The sequence below is a fragment of the Canis lupus genome, chromosome 3 (genome assembly GCF_003254725.2).
Source record: "Canis lupus dingo isolate Sandy chromosome 3, ASM325472v2, whole genome shotgun sequence".
Taxonomy (NCBI): Eukaryota; Metazoa; Chordata; class Mammalia; order Carnivora; family Canidae; genus Canis; species Canis lupus.
Window position 1 is genome coordinate 29867790 of NC_064245.1, and position 13962 is coordinate 29881751.

Here is a 13962-nt window from a genome sequence, read left to right on the forward strand (position 1 = left end):
AGAAGAAAACGAAACTCCCTTCCCAGGGACTGTAGGGATCTAATAATCCAGTCCTACAGGCTTCACTCATGTTCCTCTACTGCCTGTCCCAGACCTGCACATCAGCCTCCTTCAGATCCCAACATTCTAGCCCAGCTGTGTGGCTGTTGATTCTTTCTTACCACTCTGGCCTTAATTCAAGAGCCTTTTCTGAGTATTCTCTCCCTTAATCACTAACTGTGGCTCCCAAGGTGGCCTGGAGTACCACAGGATACTTTAAATTTGGGGGAAACACAATGATAATTGACATTTATCAGACATAGAGACAAAACCAGAGTAAAAAACCAACCAAACAAAAATGCAACCCTTAAGGAGCTAACAGTTTAGTAGAAAAGATATATTTATCAAAAAAATAATTATAACATGATCAGGGCAATAATAGCTATAGATACATGATCTAGAAATAAGGAAGGATTAATTTACAGTAGGGATGAATTACAGAGGGAGAAATAGTAGCTAAGAACAGATACAGAATGGAAGTGATAAAAGCAATGAAAAGGTATTGAATTATCTTTTTTAACTTTTGGGTTGAATCTGATGATCAAACTACAAATATGGTGCTGGCATATAATGTAATTAAATGGGACTTCCAGACAGCAACTGTCAGGATTACATAAACTTGCCCAAGATTACAAGTAAATATTTTCAGTAGAAATTAAATAATTTTAGGGAAGAAGAGACATTTTTAAATAGTGAGGACATTTGCCCATGTGTAGTATAAAGTGTCATGTGCTAAATGCAAAAGCAAGCTGTGATGAACAGAAAAGTAGCTCATCAGAACTATGGAGAGCCAGTTCCATCATTTTGGACTCATGATGGATGGATGGGTTGCAGGAAGGAGAAAGAACATTCACCAGCTCCTCCAGCAGGCTTCAATACTATTCCCCTCAGAGACTAACTTGAAATAATGTATGTGGAAAGCACTCTGAAAATGAGACAAAGAACCTATTATTTCATCCTGTAACATCTGGGCAAATGGAGACCATTGTGGAGGGCTTGGCACCTGCTTCTGCAATCATCTCTTGCTAGATCTGCCACATGGGAACTGTCACCTGTGAGCGAGTCTCCATTTCTTAAGAGAATGGATGGGAAGGATTCAATCAGGAAGATCGGAAGTTGAAGACTAGAGGAAGACTGATGAGACAGGGGAGAAGGAGCTCTTTTATTCTGTTTCCAGGGTCAAAGAGAACCTAAACACTCCTCCCAAGTACAGCCTAAAAACTACATTCCATACAAGTTCATTTACATCTGTCTCAGTTTTTTGAAGACTATTTACCAAATTCCTTCGTAACTTATCACCGTAGAAGAAGCACCATACAAACTTTTGCCCATATGAGAGGGAAGTTACAATCCCACTTAAAAGCTTAAAGAATCTATTTTATACAGCAAACCAAAGAGAAACTTGACAAATCAAATGAATTTAAGTCAACAGTTTAAATCATGACTCATTACACTAAAGGATGCTAGAGTTAAATACAAAACCAGGAGTGAAAACCAAACTCTACCAGTTTAAGGTCTCCTTTTTACATTGTTTACCAAAAGACTGGAACTGTATTTATAGGATGGTCAGGGCTCCATCTCTAGCTTAAGAGCCAGATTCAATGTATGAGCTACAAATGGATTCAGTAAAGAGAAGCTAGGTCATCTGTAAATTAAGTCATAAATTCCTGAATTTTGTGAGTCCTAGACAATTTTAATTATACAAAAAAGTATGCTTTTCAATATTTTGTGGCATTTTGGTTATTATTTCCACAATAAAATAGCTTTCAATCTCAGCTTCTGTTATCATATATTATGTAGCTAAAATATTAGATGCTGAATTTTGTTTAAAAGATTTTATTTATTTATTTATTTATTCATTCATTCATTCATTCATTCATTCATGAGAGACACACAGAGAGGCAGAGACATATGCAGAGGGACAAGCAGGCTCTCTCTCTCTGAGATGCCTGATGCAGGACTTGATTCCAGGACCCCAGGATCATGACCTGAGTGAGCCAAAGGCAGACGCTCAACCACTGAGCCACCCGAGTGCTTTTAGACACTGAGTTTTTATTGTAAAACTCTTGGTGTGATGAAATTTAATCAAGTGTGAAAAGTTTACACAGATCAACTCCTTCCCGGCTTATCCGACAGCCTGTAAGTCTCACGTGAAACCTGTATTTTCTGATTCTTGCTACATTTTATATGCAAAATGCTGTTGGATTGTTTGGCTTAGGGTTTAACCTTAAGTTGTGTTAATTACAGAAAAATCTGTTACAATGCAGTTCTTTTTTTTTTCTTTTTACTACATATTAAATCATATCCTCCAGGAAATAACTACTCATAAAAGCTAATATATTGTGTAACAACGTGATCGTACTAAATACTACTGAGTTGTACATTTAATAATGATTAAGATAGTAAATTGTATGTTACACATATTTTGCCACAATTAAAAAAAAGCTCATTATAGACCTCACCAACAACCATGGAATAAACAGAGTCCTCTGCATTCAATGCTGTATCATGATTTCAGTTTAACCAAGTATTATTTAACACCGCCTCCACCCACCACCCCTCTCCCCTTGCCTGCTGCCACCCTTGCCTGATCCTATAGAGTTAACCAACAGCTCAGAGTGTGCTGAGTTATGGCAAAACAAAACACCATAGAACCAAATCTGGCCAAGGAGTAATGACAAATTCAGACCGATGTGACACTGATGGAGAATTTTCAAAGTAATCAAGCTCTTAAATTTCACTTCCTAAAAAATGCTTGCTTTTCATGATTCATTTTATTTATAATTATGTAATGAGTTTAAGCATTAAGATTCGAAAGAGCTGGAAGGATAAGGAAAGGATAATTTCTGACAGCTTCATTACTGAGAAGAAATTACCCCCTGGAACAGTGTTTTTTAAATGCATAAAAATGAGATAGGTGACAGAGTCAAAACTAACTGCTACTCAACATCCATCATCAGCTTACTTCTGTAAAGGACTGTCTATTACCTTCCAGCATCTACTCAGAACAGATTATTAGAGGTGGGTAAGAGTTAAAGGATTTTCTCCAGGGATAAAGTAATGTGCTCAGAGGCTCAGCCTGAGTCATGCGCACTGCAACGAGTCCTGTCACACCCTTTCCCTCCAGAGGACCCGGGCAAGCTTCCCAGCCTGCAGAGCACAGGACAGCACATTTTAAGGAGAGAACGAGATTTCCATTTGCTGTTAACACAAGAAACTGATGTGCAGCCGGGCTCCCTAGTTTATACATTTAATAACGTTTGGGAAACGGGATTCAGGTCACCAAGATGAAAGCCCTCATCTTTGTAGCTGCTGGACTGATGCTTCTGTCACCCATTTTTTGTCAAAGCGGTAAGCTCTTTTCTCATGGGGTGTGTTGGGGGTGCTGGTTTGTGTAACGAGAATGAACTGCATCCAATTTTCTTTGCGTGTCATGCAATCTGCAACCCAAAAGGCACACTTTAATGTTTGTTATTAAAAGGTAGCATCAGGGATGCCTGGGTGGCTTAGCAGTTGAGCATCTGTCTTTGGCTCAGGGCGTGATCCCGGAGCCCCGGGATCGAGTCCCACATCGGGCTCCCTACAGGGAACCTGCTTCTCCCTCTGCCTGAGTCTCTGCCTCTGTGTCTCTCATGAATAAATAAATAAAACCTTAAAAAGAAAAGGTAGAATCATGGAAGTGGATAGCTACGGCTTGTTTACTCTATTCACATTTTATCAAAGACTAGTCCTTTCTGCTTAGATTTAAAAATTTGTGGCATGGTCAAGATTTTAGATCTCTAGAATTAAGAATCAAATTTCTTTGTGAGAAGATTCTGATTTTCTAAGAATTTCCTCTGATTCAGCAAAGATAGTACCTTTTCCAGATATTTAAAAAAATCCTATGTTTATACATTCTCTTGAAGCACAAATGGGAGAAACATAAATATTCCCAGAAAGAATGAGTGGTCTTTCTTTAGAATAAGTAAGGCTGACAAGTCAATATTTCTTTAATGACATACCTTTTTTTTTTTTTTGACTTTGTTTTATCATGGAGTCTTCCCTACATTCACAAGATCTTTTAGTTTTAGAAATGATATCTCCCAAATATTTTTATTCAACTCTTGTTTCCTCTTCTGCTCAACACAATGTCAGCCTCCTGCTTACTCCAAAACAAACCAGTTTGTCATAGATCTACCCATAATTCTTTTACTATCAGGTTGTTTTCCAGCCAATGTTGTTAGGAGCGGGAGAACTGGGGTGAGAGAAGATGATGAAGTAGAATAAATAAAAATGTAACAAAACCAAACCTCCATAAAGAATGTTGCTTCAATCACCAAGGTGGTTGTAGGGAAGCGCTAAGAAAACCCACTCAGCGCAAGAGCACATGTGAGATTCGTGAATAGGATAACTGACTGTTCCTTCTGGCTGTAAATGAACCCAAAGACAGCAGAAAAGGAAAAGAAAAGTTTGTGAAGGGGGTTCCTGCAAGATGTTGGTGGCGGTTCCTGCAAGACATTGGTGGGGGTTTGTAGAGGTGAACAGGGGGCATTTAAAGGTGACAAAGGAATGGGCAGTGCATGTGCTTTCTTCTGTAGGGTGGGAGAAATGTGAGCGAAGAACCCATCATCTAGAGGGTGAAGTCTGGTCCTCTGTCTAAGGCCTTATCCCAAGTTAAAAACATTTCAGAAACATTATGCCAAATGTAAGCCTGTATTAAGAAATCAAAGAAATTTTTTAAAAAAACTATGTAAAATTTAACAGTGAGGACTATTAAGTCACACTACTCTCTAAGGAATAAAAGACTTGTTCACACTGAACCAGATCTGGAATTCTCATGGAAAAAAGAATCAAGACTTTTTCACAGAGTCACTGTTTACCATGCTTTTAGGCACCATGTCTTGCTCAACCACAGGAATTTTCTGAAAACTAACAAACACTTCGTATCAACAACTCTCTTATCAGATCTTGAAAGGAAATATCTCGTACACCATGTTCCCCAGCCACTGTCTTCCAGCTTTGTGCCTACTTCCCAAGGCACTTCTCTATGGGTGATGTCAAATTTAAGCATTTTCCAAAATGCAAACCCGAGAAAGGATTCGTGTGGCTGAACTCAAGTGACATGCCACATACTTTCAAAGTTCACAGGCACAGAAGAACACTATTCAGATTTTTTTCTTTAGTCTATCTTCCCTTAAATGACACCTGAGCAATTCCCTGTCCCTACTTGTTCAGGCAACACTGTTTTATACACTGAATTCTGTTTGTGCAATCTCAGGGTTATGAGGAAGGCTTCAATTTCACCTGGGGGCGAACTGCTAGAGATTAAAGCAGGAAGAGAAACTGGCTTTGAATGAGAACCACCTTACTCATCACTAACCCCAAGTATTCAACATGTAAGAATTCAGAGGTCATACGAAAAGACCTAACTGGCAGAGCAATGGCATTTTTAAATTCGTATGACATTTGTATTCAGCATCAAGATCTATCTCAGAAATTTCAGAGGATCTACTTTCTGTACATATCAAAGACTAATTTATGGAAGAATTATTTAATGAGAATTAGGTTTGAGTATTAAGGTCTATTGTGCGCTTTTGAAACTGCTCTTGTATTAGGATTATTAAAATTAGCCTGCCAACCAATGCCCACCATTTATAGGACATAGAATAATGTTATGTCTCTATTCCTTTTTGTTCCATTTCCAATTTTTTTCTTTAGTTTTTTAAATTGAAGTATAGTTGACTTTGGTTTCATTGGTTTCAAGTGAACAACACAGAGATTCAACAGTCCTACACATTGTATGGTGTGATTATCATTTGTCACCCATACAACGTTATGATGTTATTTGACCACGTTCTCTATGTCCATCTTCTCATTTTTCTTCCTTTGTCTCCTCTACTCATGTCCTTGTCCCATCCCTTCCCCAACATCTTCTAAAGCAGAAACTTCCAAATCATTTTTGCTTCCTGCCTCTCCCTCATTGCCACTGGAGCCCACTGGATGCCAAGTTCCTTGGAGCCACCATCAGTTCCAAGTGTTCATCTTTGCTTTTCTACTGCCATTGCTCTAATTTGTTACTGTCCACCTTGAGTTTGAATGACTACAGTAGGCTCCAACTCAGTCCTCCTTCCCTCTAATTTCTTACCTTTTCCATCTGTTTTCTACACTGTCACCAAAGTCATCTTAAATGTAAATCAAATCACGGTTATATTAGCATGTCATTGCTGATAGAACAAATTACCACAAACTTAGTGGCTTAAAACAATACAAGTTATATTTCTGGGGGCCACAAGTCCTGAAATCAAGGTGTCAGCAAGGCTGTGTTCATTCTGGAGGCTCGAGGAGAGAATCTATTTTCTTGCCTTCTTCAGCTTCTAGAAGTCACACGCATTCCTTCATTTATGGCTCCTTCTTTCATCGTCAAAGCCAGCAGCACATCACCTTTAAATATTTGACAATGACTCTCTTGCTTCCCTCTTATAAGGAGTCTTATGATTACATCTGGCCCACTCAGCCAATCCAGGATACTCATGCCATCTGAAGATCATAAATCACATCTGTAAAGTCCCTTTTGTCATATAAAATAACATATTCAAAGGTTCCAGGCATTAGCAGGAGGAATCTTGGGGGCCCATCGTACTGTCTACCATATTGGCCATGCCTCTATTCACAATTTTGTCTGTGAATAACCCCAGCATCTAGGAATGGGCCATCACTTCTTAGGGTAGTTTAGAGGCCCTTCAGAGATTTAGCTGTAACCTCCTCTTTCACTTCTCAGGTGTGCCTTGAGAGCATCTGACAGCAAGATTTTGTGCATCTTTTCCACTAGTCTGACAGTTGAAGACAGGCCATAGAGTTTATTTAAAACTCTATCACTGGCATATTAGTATGCAATAAACATTTGAATGAATTTATCTGACATTCCCACATCCCATACCAGCCTATTCTATGTCTCTGTCCAGATATCACCTACCAGATTCTTACTCATCTATTAATTTCCATCTCTTTAGGAGCCTCACTCATCTTTGCTCACATTCATTTTTTCCTTGATATTCTGCTTAAACTTTTAAATCTTTTTACCACTGTCTGAATACCTGTACGACTTATAGTGAGTATGACATTGGCCTGTGGAGGTCTGATGTGCTGTTGCTGTTTCCTCTGGCAGCATTATAAACTTCCTACACGCAAGGAGTTGCCTTCTAGTTTTCGTTCCTGCATGGGCTATCACAGTGCTGGGCATATGACACATACTAAATGCATTCCCGTACCTGATTTATAGTGATTTTTATTTTTTTATTTTATTTTATTTTTTTAAATTTTATTTATTTATGATAGTCACACAGAGAGAGAGAGAGGCAGAGACATAGGCAGAGGGAGAAGCAGGCTCCATGCACCGGGAGCCCGACGTGGGACTCGATCCCGGGTCTCCAGGATCACGCCCTGGGCCAAAGGCAGGCGCCAAACCACTGCGCCACCCAGGGATCCTTTATAGTGATTTTTAAAAATGAAAATGATACTCAATTCTAAAACTACAGAAATTATGCAGCCTAAGACTTAGTTTTCCTATCTCCTGAACCATAACTATGGGCCCAGCAATGATCCATGTTAATACGTCTTCTCAATTGCAGGCATGGAAAATGACGTACACAACTTGGCAGAACCGACCTTACCTATCAAGACCTTCCGTGGGGCTCCCTCAAATTCTTTTGAAGAGTTCCCCCTTTCTGCCATAGAAGGCTGGACAGAAGGAACTACCACAACTATAAAATTTAAGTGTCCTGAAGAAAGTGTTTCAAATCTTCAGGTGAATAATGCTACCATGGGGTACCTGAGAAGCTCCTTAAGTACCAAACTGATACCTGCCATCTACATCCTGGTGTTTGTCGTAGGTGTGCCAGCCAATGTGGTGACCCTGTGGAGGCTCTTCTTCAGGACCAGATCCATCTGTATGACCATCTTCTACACCAACTTGGCCATTGCAGACTTTCTTTTTTGTGTCACACTGCCATTTAAGATAGCTTATCACCTCAATGGGAACAACTGGGTATTTGGAGAAGTCATGTGCCGGGCCACCACAGTCATCTTCTATGGCAACATGTATTGCTCCATTCTGCTCCTCGCCTGCATTAGTATCAGCCGCTACCTAGCCATTGTCCATCCTTTTACTTACCGAGTGCTGCCCAAGCGTTACTATGCCTTCCTAACGTGTGGATTTGTGTGGGCAACAGTTTTCTTATACATGCTGCCATTCTTCATCCTGAAGCAAGAGTATTATCTTGTCCAGCAAGACATCAAAACCTGCCATGATGTCCACAACACATGCGAGTCCTCGTCTCCCTTCCAACTCTACTACTTCATCTCCTTGGCATTCTTTGGATTCTTAATTCCCTTTGTGGTCATTATCTACTGCTATACAGCCATCATTCAGACACTTAATGCCTATGATGACAGATGGTTGTGCTATGTTAAGGCGAGTCTCCTTGTTCTTGTGATTTTTACCATTTGCTTTGCTCCAAGCAATATTATACTTATTATTCACCATGCCAACTACTACTACAACAACACTGATGGCTTATATTTTATCTATCTCATAGCTTTGTGCCTTGGGAGCCTAAATAGTTGCCTAGATCCACTCCTTTATTTTCTAATGTCAAAAATCATAGATCACTCCACCGTTTACCTTACAATGGTGAAATCATCTTAGTAATGAAGGCTCTCTGAAAACATACATTCTTGGGATAACATATGCCTAGTGCAAGGGGTTCGATCCTGCAGCTCCATTTTTCAGCTCCTAAGAAATACTGCTGCAGAGTAAAACACTATAAAAGCATTATTTTACATTAATACTTTGAAAGTGTTTTAAGGATGTCACTACAGGAGAAAAGATATCACCATTTTCCTTAGGTCAACTGACACACTCGCCTGACTGGTACTTCATGCTCTTTACATCTCTGTCTTCCAAGCTTCATGAGGTTTCTACTCTAGATGTCTTGGCGGAGGAGGTGGAATAGGATGAAGCACAGGGAGAAGCTAAGATCTGTTTTCAATATCTGGCATCATTTTTAGTTCTTCTGTCTCCTTTGACACTCATTGCTGGTGGCTGCCTCGCCAGTTCACTCTGAGGGATTTTTATCACTGGGGTCCATTATCTTAGTCCCACCATTGGCTTCTTGCCATTCTCTTCACTGCCAGCCTATCCTCCATTTCATCGGCCACTGCCAGAGCAATCTTCTTCAGAGAGCAGACTGAGCACATCCTTCAAAATCCCCAGTTCAAAAACTGCCACTGACTGTCCACTGCATTGGGATAAACTATAAATCTCTTGCTTGGCATTCAGGAATAACTTTCCAACTTTGCTTCCCAACAAACCGTGCCTGCCAAGATGGCACTGGCCAAACTTCTTGCTTTGCTGTAATCCCGATTTCTCTGCTCTTTGCTCTTGCCTCCAACTGTAAAGCTATTTTTAACATGTTTGCCTTAATTCTTTTCATCTCTTAAAGCCTTTGAAGGACTGTTCTTCTTGCTGTCAAACTAGGAGTTCCTTTTTCTCATCTCCCTTTCTTGTATTTTTATTCTGACACTTAGATGTAGTTTCTTTACACGCAGATATTAATTTCATTAACACTTATTAAGCACCATGTAAAGAAGGGGCTCATCCTCTTCCTTCTTTAGCTTCTTGTAGACCCAAGTCTTCTCAGGGTCTGTGGAGTCCAGACCCATGCTTTGTATATCACGCTGCTGAGTGAACAAATGAAATTCCAAAACATCTAAGCATCTGAGAGCTCATTCAATTCTTACTGAGAAGGCAAGGTACTCTGTATGACGTGGGACATCATTTTTAGTTGGGCATGTAAAAAAAAATAAGCTAAACTAGAACACATTCATGAAGTCATTTAGAAGTCTAAAATAATACCTTCAATATTTTTTCCTCATATGTAGTTTTTCATGGGGAAATAGTTTGTTATAAATGCCCAGTATATTCCTGTAAGTCAATGACATTTCTTTCAGTTTAGGGATTAGATAGAAGATGGGATAATGTGGTTAAGGGTATGAAGGACTATTGACATAAATGTTCAAGTTTATGGGAATGTGCATAGACTATATACTTTGTATACTTTGTAATAATTATCAAAACAATAAAGAATTTTAAATGCATGTTTTTATTGTGCAGTTTCCTATTTCATTGGATTTAGGTAAAGAACTTGCAAAAACCACACACATGAAGATCTTTTACAGTAGGTATGTGGTTACATGAAGAAAAAAAATCAGTTAAACACTACAGTGATCAAGAAAAAGAAACCTAAGGGTGCCTGGCTGGCTCAGTAGGTTGAGCATGAGACTCTTGATCCCTGGGTTGTGAGTCTGAGTCTCCTGTTGGTTATAGAGGTATGTTGGGTGTAGAGATTACTTCAAATTAAAAAAATCTTTTAGAAAGAAAAAGAAATCTATAATAAATTTTAACATGATGAAACTTCAATGAAAGCAATTGGTTTCTGCAAATAAAGTCATCAAGTGTAATACAGTTCCACACAGGGGGAAAAATGCAGCAATACTGACTTGTTAAAAGCACACATCTCTTACACATGAAATATACAAGTAGTAAAACCAAACTTTTTATAGGTCTAATTCATAAATTCTCAAGGAAAGTTTTTGATTTTAAAATAGCTCAGAATTTACTATGTCTAGTGAACATAGAAAATGTGATTTCTGCTAAGTATGTGCTAACATGCCCATTACCCAACTTTTCTCCATGAGACAAAAGGAATTTGGTGCCCAGGAAGGTTCCACTTGAAATACTGTTAACAAGGATCAAGAATTCTCAACAACTTACATCATTGTCCTCAGTCTTTCTTAAACCTGGCTATAAGTTCCATGCAAGCCCTATCCACTGTGATTTTTTAAAAAAATTTTCTTATTGGAGTTCAATTTGCCAACATATAGCATAACACCCAGTGCTCATCCCGCCAAGTGCCCCCCTCAGTGCCCATCACCTAGTCACCCCCACCTCCTGCCCACTTCCCCTTCCACTACCCCTTGTTCATTTCCCAGAGTTAGGTGTGTCTCATGTTTTGTCACCCTCACTGATATTTTCACTCATTTTCTCTCCTTTCCCTTTATTCCCTTTCACTAATTTTTATATTCCCCAAATGAATGAGACCATATAATGTTTGTCCTTTTCTGATTGACTTATTTCACTCAGCATAATACCCTCCAGGTCCCTCCATGTCGAAGCAAATAGTGGGTATTTGTCGTTCCTAATGGCTGAGGAATATTCCATTGTATACATATACCCATCTTCTTTATCCATTCATCTTTCGATGGACACCGAGGCTCCTTCCCATTGTGATCTTTAACAGCTGTATACTTTCACACAAACTTTATACAGACAATACAAATAATATAATTTTTTTCTTCACAGGGAGACTGATGCGGGACTTGATCCCAGGACCTCAGGATCATGACCTGATCCAAAGGCAGACACTCAACCCCTGAGCCTCCTACGCATCCCATGACAAAATATTTCTAATAACTTACATGGAAGTTGGCTGCTTTGAAAGGAACACCTTGACTGGGCCGGTAGGTCCTATTTCAAACTAAATTATGGGGGGAAACAGCATTTTTGAGTTGTTTACACTGCTTTTTGTTTTGTTTTTTAAGTTTAGAAACATTCAGGATGTAATATATGCACTCTGTAAAAAATGAAATCCAAACAGCACAACAATGGAGTAAAAATGAAGTCTCCCAGGGCACCTGGCTGGCTCAGTTGGTAGAACATGTGACTCTTGATCTCATGGTTGTGAGTTCGAGCCCCATGTTGGGTATGGAGATAATTTAAAATAAAATCTTTAAAAAAAAGTCTCCCATGTAAACCAGCTTCCTAGGTCACCTTCCAGAAGGTGGTTTTCTTCTAGAAATATTTTATGCACATACAAGCATATGCTTACAATCAGTGTATATCTCATTTTTGAGGCAGGTTTTCTTCTAGAAATATTTTATGCACATACAAGCATATGCTTACAATCAGTGTATATCTCATTTTTGAGGCATGTAGAAACATGTTTTTTTGACTTAATGATATATATATATATATATCTCCTATATATATATATATATATATATATATATAGGAGATATATACTGAAGATTGTCCAATATAGATTCTCCCATTCTTTTTTTTTTCAAAATTTATTTATTTATTCATGAGACACACACACACACACACACAGAGGAAGAGACATAGGCAGAGGGAGAAGCAGGCTCCATGTAGGGAGCCCAACGTGGGACTCAATCTTGGGACTCCAGGATCATGCTTTGAGCCAAAGGCAGATGCTCAACCACTGAGCCACCCAGGTGCCCCTTCACCTGGATTTTTAAATTAGAATTTCTTTTGTCTTTGTCATTTTAAAAAATGTAAAGGGGCACCTGGGTGGCTCAGTTGGTTAAGCACCCAACCTTGGTTTTGGCTCAGGTCATGAGATCGAGCCCTACATCAGGCTTGGTGCTCAGTGGAGACTCTGCTTGAGATTCTCTCTTTCTCCCTCTTCTGCCCCTTTCCCCTTTCCCCAGGATCATGCCCTGTGCCAAAGGCAGACGATGCTCAACTGCTGGGCCACCTAGGCGTCCCAATTCACTCATTCTTTTTAATGACTGCAGAGTATTTCACTATAAGGATATAATGCAATTTACTTAACTGGCCCCCTCTTGATGAATATTTATATTGTTTTGGGTCTTTTGCTATTAAAATGGTTGAATAAGCATCCTTTCCATCTGCCTCCATGCACAATAACATATGTTTCTGAATCAGACACACCAGGGCATGGTTGTAGAACTAATTACTTCTTGGATAGCTTTGGACAAATTATTTAGTCTAAATTCCATTATCTGTAAGATGATAATAAAGATAGATCACTCATATGGTTGTTATGATTATGAAAACTATATGAGATAATAAACATACAAGTATTTAATATCATGCATGGCAAATAGCAGGTACTCAATAAATGTTTGCTCTAGGAAAATATGTTTTTCCTGTTTCAGATGAGACTGTCTCTGGGTTGTGAAGACCTACACAGAGGAAACATCCACCTCTTTGAGGTTTGGCTTGCACCTGGCAACATGATAGCTACAAGTGGGTAGGTCCCACGTAGCATCACTTCCACTGTCAGAGACCAAGTCATCAACTTTGCCTTCAGTACCCTTCCAAGAATGGCTGTCTGTAGAATTTCTCCCATGGTCAGTTTAAGCTCTGCAGTGATGAAAAAACCCTCTCTTTTTAAGGGGACGGTACCCAGGTCAGTCTCCTCCCATGTGGAGAACACACCATGCTCACACACTCCTCACTCCTATTCCCTGCCTACGCCATCCTGCTTCCTACCCACCTAACCAGCTACTCCTTCCCTTTCAGGTACAGCTCCTGTTCTGTCTCCATGACCACTCCTCTTGAGACTCTAGTCTACAACAATCCACTGTCTCTGAACCACTCTGTACAGGACTTGTTTTGACATATACTCATCTCACTGCTATTTAACTATACTATATGAGAATGCTCACTGCCTCAGTTTCTTTTTTTTTAAATTTCATTTATTCATGAGAGACAGACAGTGAGAGAGAGACAGAGAGAGAGAGAGAGAGAGAGACAGGCAGAGGGAGAAGCAGGCTCCATGAAGGGTGGACTCAATCCCGGGTCTCCAGGACCACGTCCTGGGCCGAAGACGGTGCTAAACTGCTGAGGCACCCAGACTGCCCACTGCCTCAGTTTCTTAGCATCTTAAGGATAAGGACAGAGAACTTCAAGTGTTGTGTGTTCTTTGTACTCCCCCCCCAATCAGATTCTATACACTGTACTATACAGTAAGTGCTCAGTAAATATCCAATGACTTGAACTCTGAACAAGAATTCACCCAGCGATGAGTTTTTAGTTAAAGTAGAAGTAGCAATTAGCTC

The 13962-nt window shown here is 39.5% G+C and overlaps 2 protein-coding genes across 3 annotated transcripts in view; one reads left to right on the plus strand and one right to left on the minus strand.

Moving 5' to 3' along the window:
• Window positions 1-13962, minus strand: part of IQGAP2 (IQ motif containing GTPase activating protein 2) — a 288002-nt gene that overhangs the window by 70081 nt on the left and 203959 nt on the right. The gene's annotated exons all lie outside the window — the stretch shown is intronic.
• On the plus strand, window positions 3127-10173 carry F2RL2 (coagulation factor II thrombin receptor like 2). Its single transcript, XM_025438206.3, has 2 exons — window positions 3127-3390; window positions 7647-10173. Exons 1-2 carry the CDS (start codon window positions 3327-3329, stop codon window positions 8720-8722), a joined length of 1140 nt encoding a protein of 379 aa, XP_025293991.1. The 5' UTR covers window positions 3127-3326; the 3' UTR covers window positions 8723-10173.